Source organism: Xenopus laevis, chromosome 8L (assembly GCF_017654675.1).
Source record: "Xenopus laevis strain J_2021 chromosome 8L, Xenopus_laevis_v10.1, whole genome shotgun sequence".
NCBI lineage: Eukaryota > Metazoa > Chordata > Amphibia > Anura > Pipidae > Xenopus > Xenopus laevis.
Window position 1 is genome coordinate 34,889,248 of NC_054385.1, and position 18,749 is coordinate 34,907,996.

General features: G+C 40.5%; 2 protein-coding genes across 4 annotated transcripts; both read right to left on the reverse strand.

Annotated features, from left to right (window-relative positions):
• Positions 1-266: 266 nt before the first annotated feature.
• On the reverse strand, positions 267-4,874 carry XB5873314.L (provisional ortholog of RAB32, member RAS oncogene family L homeolog). Its single transcript, NM_001097911.1, is given in 3 exon segments — positions 267-1,402; positions 1,974-2,248; positions 4,659-4,874. Coding segments are annotated over 3 exon segments (630 nt in total). The 5' UTR covers positions 4,861-4,874; the 3' UTR covers positions 267-1,249.
• Positions 4,875-7,709: 2,835 nt separating this feature from the next.
• Positions 7,710-18,692, reverse strand: itgb1bp2.L (integrin subunit beta 1 binding protein 2 L homeolog). 3 transcript variants are annotated; one of them, XM_018228469.2, is made up of 12 exons: positions 18,361-18,692; positions 17,929-18,062; positions 15,193-15,242; positions 14,535-14,591; positions 13,219-13,376; positions 11,377-11,480; positions 11,247-11,302; positions 11,084-11,154; positions 10,650-10,761; positions 9,793-9,903; positions 8,709-8,771; positions 7,710-8,605 (listed from the first exon to the last, which is right to left on the reverse strand). In XM_018228469.2, the coding sequence occupies exons 2-12, from the start codon at positions 18,038-18,040 to the stop codon at positions 8,378-8,380; spliced, it is 1,122 nt and encodes a 373-aa protein (XP_018083958.1). In that variant the 5' UTR covers positions 18,041-18,062; positions 18,361-18,692; the 3' UTR covers positions 7,710-8,377.
• Between the last annotated feature and the right edge of the window lie 57 nt (positions 18,693-18,749).

Consider the following 18,749-nt stretch of genomic DNA (forward strand, 5'->3'; position numbering starts at 1 on the left):
AAATGTAGATCTCAGAAATATAGACAGATACACATCCAAAAGCCAATGGTTCTCCTCAGTGACATAAATTTGCACCCCTGCGGATTATGGACAACAGGGAAGCCGGTAAGGGAAACATGTCCCCCTAGTGGTTGAGAGTCACAGGTCCTTACTTGGCCCTCACTGGTTCTCCTCTCTTCTCTTTCTCTCTCAAGACATGTAATATGGTTATTGTCTCAAGACTTGGAATTTACTTTTTTTAAAAATTGATTTAGTTGGTTAAGTACTGGATTTGTTATTCTTTACTGTTAATAGAATTACTCACATTTATATACATATATACACTCTATACAAAAGATGGATCCACAAAAGGGCTATATTTAGGGTGGTCCAAAGAGGCTCAACTGACATTGGGTAGGGTCCCTGGTAGGGTCCCACAGAGTAGTATTTAGGCATAGTGTGTGAATCATCACTTATATGCCACATATTCACCTTGACTTTGGAGGGACTTTATTTATGTAGCCACAGTCCCTTCCCAGAGACTATTATCCCACTGCTACTATAGGCACCATCTCTCCCCACTATACCTACTATCCCACAGCCACAGTCCTTTCCCAGAGACTATTATCCCCACTGTTACTATAGGCACCATCTCTCCCTACTATACCTGCTATCCCACATCCACATTCTCTTCCCAGAGAATATTGTCTCCACTGCTACTATAGGCACCATCTCTCCCTACTATACCTGCTATCCCACAGCCACAGTCTCTTCCCAGAGACTATTATCCCACTGCTACTATAGGCACCATCTCTCCCTACTATACCTGCTATCCCACATCCACATTCTCTTCCCAGAGAATATTGTCTCCACTGTTACTATAGGCACCATCTCTCCCTACTATACCTACTATCACACAGCCACAGTCCCTTCCCAGAGACTATTATCCCACTGCTACTATAGGCACCATCTCTCCCTACTATACCTGCTATCCCACATCCACATTCTCTTCCCAGAGAATATTGTCTCCACTGTTACTATAGGCACCATCTCTCCCGACTATACCTGCTATCCCACAGTCTGTGGCTGTGGGATAGCAGGTATAGTAGGGATAAAACTGGAGCCAGTATACCAGGGTGAGATGAACATATGTGATGGAGCCCCCCAAAGTGTGTTTTACCCCTGCCAGCCCTAACCACAACCCTATAAACATAAACTGTATGCAGGAATACAGACATTTCTAAATAAAGCTGGAGTCATACATTCAAGGTCAGAACCTTGAACACTGGGAACAGGCCTTGTTCACTGAGGGGTGCAGAGATGGCTGGATAATAGTGGGATCATTTGTAGGCTCAGAATCTTCATCATTGGCTATAATTTCTTTTATTAAAGAAGAGATTGCCATGTCAATATTCACATTCTCCTGCAGAAGGAAAGACAGATGTATTAAAATGTGGGACAGGTGGATTGTTTTGCTGTGCTACAACCCCCTCCATCTACTACCAACCTAATTTGTCACTGAGGTTGTACTTAGATGAGTACCGACCTGTCACATTCTCCATCCCCATCCTCCTTATGCCATTTCTTAATAAATACTATTGAGTGACAGGGAAACAAGTTGCTTGGGAATTAATTCGTAGGGATGGGGGGGGCAGGGACAAACTGAGGACAGGTGACAGACACAAGTTGAGGCTCATTTATAAACACTGGGCAAATTTGCACCTGGGCAGTAACCCATAGCAACCAATCAGTGATCAGCTTTTTTTCAGCCAGTTGCAGGTTGAATACTGAAAGCAATCGTCTAATTGGTAGCCATGGGTTACTGCCAGGAGCAAATTTGCCCAGTGTTTATAAATAACCCCCAGAGTTGGTGTTGGAATAGTATCTTATGCTACCCACACCTAATTTGGTAGAACAATTCAAGCATGGGAGCATAGGCATAGGGGCAATTAAAATGATTTGTGTGAAGCTGTATATCTCTGTGTTGCTCTCACCTTGGCAGAAGTCACATGACTGTAACTAAATCCCAACTCTTGGCCGAGCTGCTCCAGATTTGACACGGATGTGCCCAAGGGGACTTGGTCACATTTGTTCCCAAGCAGTATGACGGGGATAGGGTTTCCATTCTGCAAGCACACCTTGGAATCCAGATCTTCTTTCCAACGAGACACCGACTCCACTGTGGCCACCCGACCTAGGTCACATACCACAACGGCGCCCACTGCCTCACGGTAATACAGCCGTGTCATGTGACCAAATCTCTCCTGTCCTGAAGGGAAATACTAAGTAAATCTCAAAGAAAAAGTGTTTTGGGTCAGAGACATTCTGTGACAGTCAGAAAAATGCATCTATTTGTATTTCATCTCCATGTGGCAGGAGACAAGCATGGCACTCATTTTTGGGTTTCATAAACTTTGGGAAGAATACTTTTTTTTAACCACACTGTTTATAATTCAGTGTTCCGCAGGGGTCCTTATAACTCATGGGCCCCCAAGCAGACACAGGGGCCACTTACTCTATAGTCACATCTCTGAGAATTTGTGGGATATGGCAATATCCTTGTATTTCTGCGCGTTACCCGTGTTCTGGAATTTGGATTTTCTTTCTGGCATTGGGAAGCCTCACTGTGCATGGCCAATATTTTAGTCATTTATTGTTCCCTTTCTATAGACCATTAGAGTGAACTGCAGTAGAAAGAGCACCTTGCATTTTAAAGGAATTCTGTAAAAAAAAAAAATTTCATTACTAATCCAACAAGTGTATTTTTTTTGTTGTAATATTGGTGTTTAGGCAGCAATCTCAGGTCATTTTGCTTGGTCATGTGCTTTCAGACTGAGCCAGCACTTTAGGATGGAATTGCTTTCTGGCAGGCTATTTCTCCTACTCAGTGTAACTGAATGGGGGGTCACAATGGGACATGGATTTTTACTACTGAGTGCTGTTTTTAGATCTACCAGCTGTTATCTGGTTACCTTCCCATTGTTCTGCTCCTGGGCTGCTGGGCTGCTGGGCTGCTGGGCTGCTGGGCTGCTGGGCTGCTGGGCTGTTGTCTGCTGGGGGGGGGGAAGGGAGGAGGTTGACATCACTCCAACTTGCAGTACAGCAGTAAAGAGTGACTGAAGTTTATCAGAGCACAAGTCACATGACTCAGAGCAACTGGTAAACTGTCAATATGTCTAGCCCCATGTCAGATTTCAAAATTCAATATAAAAATGTCATTTTGCTCTTTTGAAATGAGTAGGGATGCACCGAATTCACTATTTTGTATTCGGCCGAACCCCCGAATCCTTCATGAAACATTCGGCCGAATACCGAACTGAATCCTAATTTGCATATGCAAATTAGGGGTGGGAAGGGGAAACATTTTTTACTTCCTTGTTTTGTGACATAAAGTGATGCGATTTCCCTCCCCACCCCTAATTTCGGCTGAATCTTGCTAAAAAAGGTCGAATCCTGGCCGAATCCCTAACCAAATTCTGGATTAGGTGCATCCCTAGAAAAAAGAAGATGCACACTTTTGAATTCCTGGTTTGGAGACAAGTTTGCTAAAGAAAAGATGTACTGCATAGAGCCCACTGTAGGATGCCAGTCCACATAGGGGCTAGCAAATAGCCAATCACATTTTGTGCCACCAAGGTACATTTGTCATACTTGCGTTGCTCCATGTCTCTTTTTTCATCTGAATGTGACTTAAGGGTAAAACAGGTTGGGGACCCCCTTTCTAGGGCAAACCAGCAGTCGCAGTATATACTCCACCCTCCTGTATGAAGAATGTCTGTAAACAGACCTTGCTTGTAATAAAAACCTATTGTGATTGGTTCCCAAAATATCAGGGCATACTAGAAGTTGAGGTTCAGCAGCAGCTGCAAGGAGAAGGTGAAACAACCCCCTTACAGAATCAATGAATAAAGTGCATGTAGTACACTAGATTTCAACATAAAATAATAACTAATTTGCCCTCATAATCAAGGGCCTTTTCCTATATCAGCTAAAATCCACAAATAAATATACAGATATGAGATCCGTTATTAGGAAACCAGTTATCCAGAAGGCTCTGAATTATGGAAAGCCCATCTCTCATAGACTCCATTTTATTTAAATAATAACATTAAAAAATATAATTTCCTTTATCTCTGTAATAATAAAACAGTACATTGTACTTGATCCAAACTAAGATAAAAGTCACCCTTACTGCAAGCAAAACCAGCCTATTGGGTTTATTTACATGATTTTCTAGCAGATTTAAGGAATGAAAATCCAAATTACAGGAAGAAATGTTATCCAGAAAACCCCAGGTCCCAAGCATTCTGAATAACAGGTCCCATGTACATTCACAGGAGTCTCACAAAGCATCAACATAATAGCACAACTCATATGATACAACCATCTCTCCTATGTGATAAAACGCCTTATTCATAAATATTTACAATGTGTTCTACCCTTGTGGAATTTTAGATTTGTAAAAACCATTTGCTAACTGGCTATGTAAAAAAGATTAAAGAAATGAATCGAGGTTACAAAATGAAGGTGAATGACTTTCATTTAAAATATAGCAAAAAAAACCAATGATGAACAAGTTTCATTCCATACACCTTGCAATGTATCTCAAGTTCCCCTTTAATCAGCATGATGTATGTCACAAGGGTAGAATGCATGCAACACAAAGTCTGTCCTCTCACCTGCAATGTCCCAGAGTTGCAGTCTAACCACAGTGTCCAAGTCCCAGTTTACAATCTTGAGGGCAAAGTCCACGCCAATGGTAGCTCTGTAGCACTGAGAGAAAACGTTGTGGACATAACGCTGGATGATTGACGTCTTTCCAACCCCAAGGTCACCCACTACCAGCACCTTACATAATATTTCCCTCTGGGGAGACCCCATAATGTGACTTTCTCAGCAATGTACCAGTCAATAGTCTCTGTGCTCGCTGGAATATACGCTCTATAAGCCTGGGGGTGTGTGTCTGTCTGTGTACTCAGCTTGGAATACGGTGGAATTCTGCAGAGAAGTGAGGAAAAGTAATTCTTTACATAGAGCATTAACACATTTGAGTGAGTGTACAGTATGCCCCGAGGGGCTGTCATGTGTACTGTGAATGCCAGGGGGGCTAGGATGTGTCCATTTGGCATTCTCTGGGGGGAGGGAAGTTTCTAAGAAAGTTGTCTCTACTTAATTGCCTACCTCCCAACATTTGAAAAACAAAAAGAGGGACAAAAACTTATGCCGATTTGGCAACATGTTTTGGCCATGCCCATTTTATGACATTGTCCATTTTACAAAATTTGGTTTTGGAAGTTTGAACACATTTCTGGGAGTCTTAGAGCAATGTTTTATGTGTTATAACAGTTGTTAATGAAAGTGAATTGCCCTTTATGCTGCTAGTCTCAGTTCTCCCAAGAGACCTGCTTATCTTCAATAGTTAAAATTGTACCTTTGCTTATCTTAAATTGTTAAAAGAGTATCTAAGTACAGTTGCTGAGTGTTCTGGACTCTCTGCCAAAAAGCCTTTTATTTTAATTAAGTTTCAGAAACGTATATTTTTCTGGCTTCAGTGCAGGAGATCAAGGAGAAAGTTGGGAGATTTCACTAAGAAACCCAGGACTGAGGGCTGAGCTGTTAAAATCGGGACAGTTGGGAGGTTTGCACAACAATATAAACACTAATTTGTGGCACAACATGGATTTTTATTCCGAGGCCCAATGGAGATTTCAGAAGAAAAGTTGAGCCCAAAATTTCAGCAGTTTTACAAAAACATTTGCTGTAGAGCAAAACAGATAAAATATTTGGGGCATTTGGAGGGACAGCTGTGTCATACACCAAATTTTAATGAACAGGACAAAATGGTGGTACAATGGTTAGCAGTGTCAGACTGGGTGTCCAATGCCTACATTGGGGCTCCCCATCCAATTCACTAGATCCAAACTAGATCCTACAAATGCAAAATACCACTCCCCTCCGCATACCACTCGATTACCTTACTTACTTGTTGCAGCTGCAATTGGGGTGGCGGGAGCAACAGTGTGCTCTGTTCTGGTTGGGTGAGCAGGCCTGGGTAGGCAGGGGCCAACTGGGTTTCTTCCCAGTGTCCCGCTGGCCCAGTCCAACCCTAGTGGTTAGCAATGCTGAATTGCAGCTCTGAGATCAGAGGTTCAATTCCAGCCAGGATTATATCTGGGTGTGTGTTCTCCTTGTGCTTCCCTCCAAAATATACAAATATCAAGGTTTATTTTCTGTAGCGGTGAAACGAAGAGGTAAGTAGACCCCATAACCACGGGGTGGCCTGGTAATGAACAGCAAAGAGAACAGGCTGCAGGAGGGGATGGAAAACACGTTCCTGTGGGACCGAGGGAACCTGAATATTATTTTATTCTTTTGCCAAGAGGTCTCGGGCCATGCAGTTATACATAAAGAACAATAGTAATGAACTGTAATTGATAGTTATCTGCCACATTACTGGCAGTTTGAGGAAACACAACCAAAAAAAAAAATCGACGCAAACAGCATTCAGTACTATAGGCCTGAAGCATCTGGTCCTTTCATTTTTTCTTCTTTTTTTTTTTTTTAACATACAGAGTTAGTTCCTCGAACTCCATTAACTCTGTGCAAAAATATTTCTGGGCCCACTCCCCCCCCCCAGTTCTTGGTGCAGTACCAGGGGACGGAAAGGCTCAATAATGTAATAATCAATGTTTTCCGGTTTCCTTTCCCCTTGGGCCAGAGGGAGTTTATTGTGTGAACACAGTCACTGTGCAAACTAAAACAGTATGCAGTTTCACAAAATAATATGTAAATATTTATTAAGAAAAGAAAAAAGAACAGGAAATCTCAGCCTAAGATGATCTGCATAGGGAAAATGAGGTGGTGGTGTGAAAGGGGAGAGGGAATGTGACTAAATAGGAAAAGAAACAGATGGTGCATGCAAATAAAGATCCTCAGGAAGAAGGTGACAGTAAGTATAGTGCCACTTGATTTGTTGTCTGCTGTGACACTTGTAATAATCACAATTGCGCGTGATCTGCTGCAGAGGCCGCTATGATAGGCTGCTTGTAAACTGATGCTACAGGCACCTGGGCACACACATGACCTTGTGCGTCCACTATGATAATGCTACCAATGAAAGGGTCACTATCACACGGAGGGGCAAATTAAATCTACCATCGTTCCTTGCAGTAAACTGGCATTTGTAACCAAGTGCTGCTGAGGCCTAATTTATTTGGAGCAAAGCCTGTGTGTGAGCAATTTCCTTCTGTCCCCAGAATCCGCCAGTTACCCAGTAAGTCACAAAATGTCAGCTGACCCATGAAAAAAAAACTGTAAAAAAAAAAACTTGCTTAAATACCCATTATACTATTTTGCCCACTTTCCCTTTCATTCACATATATCAACCTTGAGTCATAGGTGTCTCAGTCTGCCCGGATATTTAAGATATAGAATAGCATCTCACTGAACCATGTTTTAGTTGCCAGAACCTTAATATTAAAGTGATACTGACACTAAAAAACTACTTTTTAAAATATGAATGTACATTAAAAGTTACCTATAGGTCATGTTGATGGTTTTATTCTGAGAGGTCTGTTTTTTAGACTTAGTTAGTTAAAGTTCCTAAACCTGACAGTTTTGTCAACCTGACTGTCCCATCTCAGCCTGTCAGTTAAAGTTTCTAATGCGAACGGACTCCTGCTGCATAAATATGGCAGCCCACTCATAGATCAACACAGGAGTCAGACAGGTAATGGAAAAGCATAAGGCCAATACTTTATTGCAAAATTATAAGTAGCATGCAAAAAAGGTTAAATTTCTGGTGTCCGTATCTCTTTAAGTATAAACCATGTATTTGTACATACAGTGCCATCTGGTGGACTACAGCGAAAATAGCAGAACAGCTGCAGGCCTCTCTGAATTGATCAAAACAACTGTGAATAAAATAGTTAAAAAAGCAATAGACCCCCTTGTTTAACATGAGTACAATGACTAGGGCTTGTACTAAACTTACATTTTGTCTTTTGTTTTAATCTATGGTTTTTGTTATTTCTCAAGCTAAACAGGGAAACTCAAACTACTCCATGTTTGGTTCTTGTACAGTACATAATTACCAGTGCAAAAATAATCCCCTGCAGAATAGACTGTTGCTTACAAAGCATTCAAGGGTGAAGGGATGGGGGCTGTATAGGGGTAATCCAATTATTAAATATCCATACAGTAAACAGGGGTTACGCTATCATTTCTACTGGGAATAGCCTGTATTTTAACTTACTGGAAAACATTGTACAGCCAAAAAAGAAAATCAGAAACAGGGACCATTCCAAAAATATGGGAAAAACTAAATGGTATAAAGTTGGTAAAAAGAAGTGGAATCGGTTAGAACGGTGCAATGTAACATTTTATGACCAACTCCTAATTAGTCTGTGGGCTCCTCATCCTCAGACCAGCTCAGATCATCGTCTTCATCAGAGAACTCTGGTTCTGGTGGCTTCTCTGGGTTTTTTTGTGGCTCTTCTTCAGCTGTAATCTGCTGGGAATGGAGAGAAAGCTCCAGTCGCCCCCAGGTCACCGGATCAGCTTTCTTCAGTGTAATCTCCACCTTTGTGGGTAACAAATTGACAATACTTGCGCCCACGTCAATAACCTAAGGAGTAATGTGGGAAGAAGTGTTAATAAAGACCATGGCCATGGCTGAGAGTACAAAATAGTCACACACAGGTGAACCCTGAGGCAAAAGCCGCACTTACCCCCCACAACTCCACTTGTTTCCTAAACTCGCTTTGCCCCTGAAAGGAAATCTGAATGTCCAGCTGTAAAAAGAAACATGAAAACAGCTTGTTAACATATGAACGGTCTCCTGTTGTGCCTTCTCTAGAGCAATGTGTGTCAGATTGGTGCTATTTCTCTGCCTGAGACATCGCATACAAAGAAATGGGCAGGGATGTCTTATATGGGGCATTATGAAGGTAACTAACCTGTCTTTACATTCTTTGTAAGGTTCCTGGCATTCCATGATAAATGTTAATTATGTCCACAAAACGTAGAATTGCGGTGGTCTTTCTATGTTGAAAACCCACTTAATACTTTAAGAATCAAGGTCTTTTTTTCCACCTTGCATTTTATATCCACCATGTTCCATATGCAGATATCCAGGGATATCCAAGTTTTTTTTTTTTTTTTTAACTCTTAAGTCCCTTACATTGCTTCAGCCTCCAAAAGCACTGGAGTTACAGAACAACATCTCTGTAAGAAAGATCTCTGTAACATATACACTGCTTTGACATGCAAGAATGGACAGTGCATACCTTTGTGTAGCACAAAAAGGAGGAATCCACAGGGATTCCACAGGGATTCATACATACATACATCTCATACCTCTAGGGTATGTAGTCATGAGCCCATGACTACGTACCCGAGAGGTACGAAACGTGTAGGGCCCTATGAGATGTATGTACATTTTTAACTCTGACCAAAAAAAATAATTTTTTTAACTGATTTTTGGCCCTGTGGATTCCTCAGGATAGCCCTTCTTTTTCTGCTACACAATTCGGTTTTCCGCTCCCTGTGGATGAGGGTCTGGGGCTGGTGCACCCGGACCACATGAGCTATTCACCAATAGATTTATACTTTTATTCTGGAGCACCTTTTTCCCTTTGCAAAAGCGCATACCTTTGCCAACATAGTCTATATCTCATTGGCTCACAAACTTGTCACCGACTCATGCCATATCACAACTCAAGTATATAGTAATACCTTCCAGACTATACATTCCCCACCACTGTGGGACACACATTTGCTTGATTTATATAAAACTTGTCCTTGATCACTTACCCCTGTCCGATTGGCTAGAACCTGGCTGAGCTCAGGAATCGCTGTCTTCGCATAAACGGTAATGGTAACTATGTTGCTGGTCTGGTGCCAGTCATAGCGACACGAGACTGCCTGGAGGAGTGTATGACATAAAAAAAAGGATGAATGACAGATAAGGTAAGCTAATCAATGCAGCAATACAAAGTCAGATTGTTTTTCCCTTTAGCTGCAGGTTGAAACATAGACAACCTTTCTCCCTATAACTCAAAATTTCCACCCTATCTATCCAAATATATCATATTGTTCTCCGGAAATAAAAACTTTTTTCGAAGTTTACTGTTCCTGTCTCTGGCATTTCAGTCTGGCAGCTCAGTAATTCAGGTGCAGATTCTGAACTGTTACAATTTTGCAACATTTAGTTGATACATTTCTCAGCAGCATCTCTGGAGTATTAGCAACTATTGTATCAATTCTAACAGCTGCCTTTAATGAAATTCAGGGATTCTGCTCAGCAGGGACAAAGATAAGAAATGTATCAACTAATGTATAAATTCAGAAAAGTTTACAGGGTCGTCGACCCCCCCTCCCAGAGCTGCTTTAGAAGGCGAACAATTAGACGTTACACTTCAATATTAGAAAAACGGTCACAAATAGAAAATAGAAAGTAATTGGAAAAAGTCTTAATTTCTGGTGAACTGTCTGAAACCAACTGAACTGAAAAAAAATGTTGGAAGGTGAACAACCCCTTTAATCCAGGGTTGTGTTTTGGCCCTTATGTACTGCAGTTTTTCTGTTTCATCAATTTATGCCCTTTGATTATGATTCTCTTTTTTTTTATCCCTTTTCCCAATAAACCGTTCAACCCCCTGCCTATTCACCTGTCTGCCTGTATTCTTTATCCAAAGGTGTTTCCCTGAGGCGCATCCTCGCTGATCCAGGAATTCATTGAAGTCACTGGTTTTGATGTTGCAACAAGACCAGAACTTCATCCTATACAATGATATAAGGGAAGGGTACGAGATAAGAATTGTTTCAATTTCTACATACAACAGATGGGAGTCAAAATGCAGCAGTTGGGCAGGCTAGAGACTATTAAAATATTGTCAAAAGCTCCATCTTGGCAACACATCTCCAGTTGGACAGAATTTTTTTATACTGTATGATGTTAAAAGACAGAAACTGTATTGAGCGCTGCAGTGAAAAATTCAGGCAATATGTCGGAACCATTTCTGATAACTCCCAGGGTCTTTTGAGGTTATAATAAGAGGGCAGCTGAAAACAATATCCGGGTAGGAGTAATAAAGTGAATTACCCTTCATGGAAAACTGGCACCCCAGGGTGATGTATACAAGTTCCTGCATCACTTTCTGGCCCTTGATAAACCTGTGGGAACAGAAAAAAAACCTTAGAATATGGAGCCAGTCTCCAGCCATCTACACAGCAGTCTATTTAAGGGTTAATTACTGTGATCTCACCTCTTTGCAGCCTGCATGTTTACATGATGTTCCGACACCCACAAGGTCAGTTTCAACTGCAAAAGGGAAAGCAATATAAAAATCTGTCTTCAATGTCCCATCCTCCCATAAAGAAGTGTGGCACACTCACCTTTCTTCACTTCTTCCTCTTGTGGTTTAATTCTCAGTTTTTCCAGCTCCTTCTCAAGTGACTGGGACACTTTGAGAACAAGCGGTTGCATTTGTTCTTGAGCACTGAGTAAAAAAAGCATTTTGTATTAAATACTAAGTAAAGGGCAGATTATGTTCTGGAGATTGGCATTAGTAATAATCAGCATTATTCCAACCATATGTCTTATTTTAAAAAATAAATAGTTAAATACAAGTAGGAACTGAACTGCAGATGTGATCTATTTGGATTCTACCAACCCTTTTGACATAGTGCCTCATGGACTGCTTTCTAAACTAAGTTCTGTTGGTGTTGGTATTGAAGTTTGCACATGGATAGGAAACTGGCAATTGGGTTGGTTACAGAGGATGGTTGTTAATGGTACATTCTCTATTCAGAGTGGGGTTCTTAGTGGGGTCACTCAGGGCTCTGTATTGGGTTCACTTATATTTAACTTGTTCATTAATGACTTAGGGAGGGTATTGTAAGTAATGTATCAGTGTTTGCAGATGGCACCAAACTCCAAGATGTGGTATCTTTGCACCAGGATCAAACTGGCAATCTTGGTGGCAAAGTGGCAGATGAGATTCAGTGTTCATAAATGCAAGATCCGCTGGTATGTAAAATTATGTGCAAGCCAATTATACCCTAAATGGGACTATGTTAGGCAAATCCTTGAAGAAGAAGGACAGGAGTATAGAGTTATGGGAGAAAAGGAACATTCTTACACTGGAAAAGCTCAGTTATGAAGAAGGACTGGTCAAGGTGGGGTTGTTTATGCCAGAGAAGATGTGCTTAAGGGGGGATATGATAACTATGCAGGCCCGGATTTGTGGAAAGGCCACCTAGGCCCGGGCCTAGGGCGGCAGGATTTTAGGGGGGCGGCATGCTGCCCAACCACGCTCACATTGGTTCAAACACACTGGGGATGCGCTGGAGATACAATAATTTTTTAAATCTCCCGTGCACCAATCACCATTGCTCCAGTCCAGATGATGAAAATTTGCACGAATAAAGGGAAGGGGACGCGGGCGATGAACAGCAGTGGGCCTAGGGGTGCCCACTATGTAAATCCAGCCCTGTAACTATGTATAAATATATAAACAGACCAAACTGTCTGATGCTTTATTCATTCACCAGTAGATCCTTCCAGCAGACACAAGGGCACCCACTCTGATTAGAAGAAAGGAGGTTCATAAGATTCCAAGATGGTTTGTTACAGTAAGAGGTGGATTTCCCTCCCTGAATCAGTTGTACTGACAGATACATTAGATAACTTCAAGAAGGGGTTGGATGTCTTTTTAGCAAGTGAAAAAATACAGGGTTACAGAAGTAAGCCCTTAGTACAAAGCTGATCCATGGACTGGTCATATTGCCATCGTGGAGGCATCTTTATCCCCACTATGCTATTTTTATCCCCACTATGAGACCAATTAAGAGGCTTTAGGTTTCATTTAGACTGAAAGGTTTAACTCATTGCACATGTCTTTTTTCAACCTAAATTACATTTTGGTTGAATTCCCATCTAGATCTTCTGATGTTAGCAGACACATGGCTTGAGGGATGGAGTTTCATTGGCAAATAAGCAATACAGGGGCACTATTATTATGCCAGAGTGAGAATATATTTTGCCTGGCGAAATCAGATTCAAGATAACTGCATTCTAAATGCCAGCTATTGGCACAATCCTACTTCCTGCAGGGGCACCACCATAATGTATGCTTGTACAAGACCAGGAGATGAACTTCATAATATATGTTTGTACAGCATACCTGATATAAAGATTGAATATAGAATGTGGCATTATTCTTGTGATCACAATACCTGGGCCTCTCCTTTAGCATCTTTTCTGCAGATTTGGGACCTTGTACGATTATATCTGTTGTGTGATTTGAACAACCTGATACACCCTTATTTCCACAGATTTCAGGCTTCATCGGTTCTGAGGGTTTCTCGTTGCTGTGTGTTCCTTTAGTGCATCCCTAAGGGAGGAAACAGAAGAATGCAATGTGCAGAGAAGGCGATTGCTGCATTAGAGAGGTTGCTTGAATACAGATAATTCACAGAATTCAGGATTTAATTTAGGGTCTGGCTAAGCATTTTTATTTTGCATGATTGGGATTTGAAAGAAGTTTTAGTATTCAGTCAAGCTGAATTCAGATCCTTAATTACTCATGACTTTCATGCCCTAATAAATTAAAGGTTACAAACATCTAAAGACAGATGATGCAGTTTGATTATTATCTATTTGCATACACAAATAAGAGTCTGGCTAATGTTTTGCAGTTTTTGGCTAAGTTAAAAAAATGGTTTGGTGCGTCCCTAACCAAGAATGTGTTATACTATGTAACAATATTTTTAGTACATGTATTGGGTCTATTATCCGAAATGCTTGAGACCTGGGATTTTCCAGATAAGGGGTCTTTCTGTGATTTGGGTCACCATTCCTTAAAAAAATGTAAACATAACATAAACCCAATAGTATTGTCTGCCACCATTATGGATTACACAGCTTGGTTGGGATCTAGTACAAGTATTACAGAGAAAAGGGAAATCATTTTTAAAAATGTGAAATTATTTGATTAAAACTGACTCTATGTGAGAAGGACTTCCTGTTATTTACAGGTTTCTGGATAAGAGATCCTATACCTATACTTCAGGGTTGTCTGAGGACCTCTAGCTTTTGCTAAACTGAAGCTCCCAGCATCTCACCAACATATGCAAGCCCTGATATATGTATATCCTCCATAGCATTTCTAGGAGTCCCCTGTCCTCTCCAGCTACAGCTCTAGAGACATATTAGTGTCAGAGACACAATGGGAATCATGCTCTGAAATTGCCGGAAACCTCAGGTGTGTAGAGGGGCCAGTAGGACCCTAACTAATAAATACAATCAATATATCAAATTGAAAACAGGGTGAAAGTTTTTTTGTGTAGGCTACCAATAAGAGAAAGTCCACAGAAGAGCTTACAATCATATATATGGTAGCTAATGTCATTTTGGAGAGCAGCATGCTCCCAAGTCTCAAGCTTACATAATGGCTATTAATATATATATTATAATCTCTAAACTGTATAAAAGTAATTAGCTTTGAATGCTTCCAGTTACTTTGCAAACAGCAGAACTGTAAAAATCTTACCGGAATAGCGAGAAATTCTGAGAAGTCTGTGGTGCGTTTCTTACAGCATGACCAGCCCTTAGGGCAAGAGAGAAAATTAATATATTAAAGTGGACCTGACACCCAGACACAAAAAGCTTTATAATAAAAGTCCTTTTCAAATTAAACATGAAATCAAATTTATATTTTTATTAAAGCATGCATAGCTGTTGTAAGATCATTTAAAAATCTCAGATGTCAATCAAATATTGTCTGCCCCTCGTCTATGCCTTAGGCATAGAGGCAGGGCAGACAATTAGTTTCACTTTCCATTCAGCACTTCCTAGATGTCACTGCTCTCCCCACTTTCCCCCAGCTCTCTTAACCATTCAATTGTGTAGCCAGTGCATGGGGGATAGACATTGGTGTCCCTGTCCCCTGGTGCACAAACAAGATTCTGAGATGATGTAAGGCTTGGCTTAATAACAGTGTCCACAAAATGGCCTGTTTGCTATAATTATAAATTCCCAGACTGAAGGAAACATGATTCAAATAATTTATATAGTGTAATTAAGGTTCGTTTTGCAAGACTAATGTGATAAAATTTTGAATATTATTTTTGGGTGATGGGCCCCCTTTAAGGCAGAAGAAATAAACAGATGCAAAGAAAAATAGGATAATAGGAAAATTATATACTTACCTTCAAAGCATCATGAAATATGGGGTAACCAGGGTGAAAAAGACATGAATCTAAGAAAAAAAAAAGAAATGGTAATTAATAAAGTAGCCCGGCTGTTCTCCCCTGTTCGCTTCCTCCCAGCTAAAATGCAGATTGCCAGTGGGGAGGGAAACATACACGGGGTGCAGCTACTATCTGAAGCAGACCAAAGTTTCCACGAAACATGCCATTGCCCTACTAGTACTCGTTTTCTATTGTTAGTCTCTTATCCGCACCACTGAACGAGCACTAGATAAGAAGCAGCCTAAAAAGTGAATTTCAATTAAACACTTGAGAGCTGCAGCACAGAAACCTATATCTGTCACAATCTACAAAAATAGTCCACTGGTGAATAGTCTTGAAATAATATTATTTAAATTATTCTAAAAATGCAATTAAAAGGTAAATTTCACCTTTATATCTAAATTATTTTCATATATCTGTTAAAGGGGTTGTTCCCCTTGAGTTAACTTTTAGTATGATGTAGAGCAGGGATCCCCAACCTTTTGAACCCTTGAGCAATATTCAGAATTAAAAGGAGTTGAGGAGCAACACAAGCATGAAAAATGTTCTTGGGGTGCCAAATATGTGCTGTGATTGGCCATGTGGTTCTCCCTATGTGGATTGTCAACCTACATTGAGACTCTGTTGGGCAGTGCACCTGGTTTTATACAACCAAAATGTTCCTCCAAGCCTGGAATTCAAAAACAAGCACCTGCTTTGAGGCCACTGGGAGAAACATCCAAGAGCTTGGAGAGCAACATGTTGCTCACAAGCTATTGGTTGGGGATCACTGATGTAGAGAGGTATATTCTGAGAAATTCTGCAATTGGCTTTCATTTTTCACTGGTTTTTTTTTTTTTATTTAGCTTTTTATTCAGCAGCTCTCCAGTTTTCTATTTTAGCAATATGGTTGCTAGGGTCCAAACTACCCTAGCAAACATTCATTGATTTGAATAAGAGACTCAAATAGTAATAGGAGAGGGCCTAAATAGACAGATGAATAATACCAAGTAACAATTCTAATACATCTGTAGCCTTACAGAGCATTTGTTTCTAGATATATATATATATATATAGGCTCGGACTGGCAATCTTTGGGTTCGGGCAAATGCCGATAGCCACTAGCTTAGGCTTGCCACCTGGCCGGTATTTTATCAGCCTGGCAGGTAAAAATGATAGTTGATGCTAATGTTATTAATAGGGAAAACTTCGGGTGACTTCGGAAACCGATTCGCCGCGAGTGCATTGGCTCTGGCGTTTTCTCATTATAGCAGGCGACTAAATCTCCCTGAATTTGCCCGTGTGCTAGCTCCCTAAACCGATGCCTGCATTTGTTCAGTACTGGCATATGGGCGGAAACAAAAAATTACGACCAACTTAATATTAAGAGTTGCTTGCTATATACCCAATGCCTTATGATAGGTATATTGGCAAAAGGAGGATCCGTGCTCAGAATCACTTCAGCCTGTGAGGCAGCCTAGTCTCTTTAAGTATGCCACACAAGGTAATTACATTTTTAAGTATTATGAGTAAAGCAGTCTATAAGTTGAAGACCCAAAGTGGAATGCTGAATAGAGGACTGGCTGGATTTAATGTAATATTCACTGCTTGCAGCTCCATAATTTGTACTTGTTTGTTCAGTTCAGTGGTGTGTGCAGGTCATGTGTGTTTGATGTCAGTGCGACCTTAGAAATTTCTGGGTTGGTAACAGGGTGTTATATTTGGATCTCATAACAGTAAGTTCTGGAACCGTCTGTTATGTAATCGGGTGTACAGGTATCAGTCAGTAAAGTTAATTTTCACCACTCAACCCCCCCCCCCAAATGTAAGTAATTATGTAAAGTGGAAAGAAGCCCAGTGCAGGGAAAAGCTCATGATGTGTACTTATATAAAGCTGCTCCCTCAGCAGTGAGACTTCACTTAAAGTTTGTGGTTCTTACAGCTTACTCCACCACCAATATTTAAGGAAGGCAATGGGGTTTATGTGTGAAAATGTGTATTTCGTTCTATGACAAATGAATATGTTTTCAAATCAAGCATCTCCTTGAAAAATTCAGAATGTATGAACTTTGGTCACACTATTTATAAAAATGTGTTTTTGTATTCCATCACCCAGCATCCTCAGTGCTCACATGCCTGTGTCCTCTTCTTGCTACCAATGGTTGGTAATTAGAAAAATGCAATAATAAAAGAGCAGATTAGTTCAGTGTGGTGATTTTATATATATATACAGTATATATATATATATATATATATATATATATATACAGTATATATATATATATATATATATATATATATATATATATATATATATATATATATATATAGACACTCTAACTGTAAGTGCACATTGTGTTGAGAAATCCCAGGTTTGATTCCAGCCACAGCAGTTTCTGCAAAGAGTTTATACAGTCTCCTCCTGTATGGATTTCCTCTGGGTACTCGGAGGATAATTAGCAGGTTTACTGGCTCCTGATACAATTGACCCTACTGTGTGTACATTTAATAGCAACCATAAACTGTAAGCTCTGCTGGGGCAGGGACTGATGCAAATAAAGTATAATCTCTAGAAATCCCTGCAGATTTGGAAATATCTGGCACTATATAAATACATTTTATTATAAACACTTCCCTTTGCTTCAGCTCAATCCTGTGGCAACCTCAGTGGAAACTTTCATAAGCACAACGTAGCTTAAACTTGCAATCTCTCACCTGCATTGTTTTCTGTGGGGTCGAATCTTTGTCCGCATCCTTTATTATAGCACAGCAAGGCCATCTCCTTGGGTCCCTGGTTGGTTTTCAAACCAAGATCCTGACAACTCATGAGACCTGCTATTTATAGTCAGCTGGGGGGGCAGATATACTGTTAAGAAAGATAAAGGCAAACTGGAAAAAAATTCACTAAACAATAAAAGCACTGTGTAGATCAGAGAGCTGGGAAAGTTATACCAGGCTAAAATGTGTGTAAAAACAAGAAAGATAACAGATGTGGGATTACTAATCCATGTAACACTGGCACACAGCAGCCAAAAGTAAAGACAAACTGGTTACAATTGGGAGAGAGGCCGCTCTACAGCTACAAGCAGACACCACAGCATTATAATAAATGAAGCTATGAAAGAGAGATTATTGGGTTAAGGTTACCTGTTTGAATAAAATGTCTGGCCACAAAGAGACAGCAAGAGCACGTTGAGCTGAGAGAATGAATCAGGGTGCAGGCCTCACACATGGTTCTATCTTTAGGCTCAGGCTAGTGACAGCCCACCACCAAAAATGGAAAGTACAACAGCTGTGACAGGTGACAGACAACAAACAGCAAGACACGAGAAAGAACGGGACAAATGGCGGACAGAATATTCATTAAGAGAATCTGCACAGAGAGGGAGGGGAAGGGAAAGAAAGCTGATAAGGGAATGAGTTTGAGATACAAAAACACAGGGTGAAATGCAAGCAAGGAAAAGGATTAAATGTGGAGGAGCAGAATGGGAATGATAGAACTGGAAATCTATTTGAAAGGAGAAACCAAAATGAGC

Bases quoted from the DNA above. Each gene is read 5' to 3' on its own strand.
- itgb1bp2.L (XM_018228469.2), bottom strand. From the start codon at position 18,040: ATGAGTTGTCAGGATCTTGGTTTGAAAACCAACCAGGGACCCAAGGAG. The intron at 8,772-9,792 runs GTAAGTGATCAA...TTCTTTTTACAG, and splicing joins TTCTAGCCAATCGGACAGGG to CTGGACATTCAGATTTCCTT. The intron at 8,606-8,708 runs GTAAGTGCGGCT...ATTACTCCTTAG, and splicing joins AACAAGTGGAGTTGTGGGGG to GTTATTGACGTGGGCGCAAG.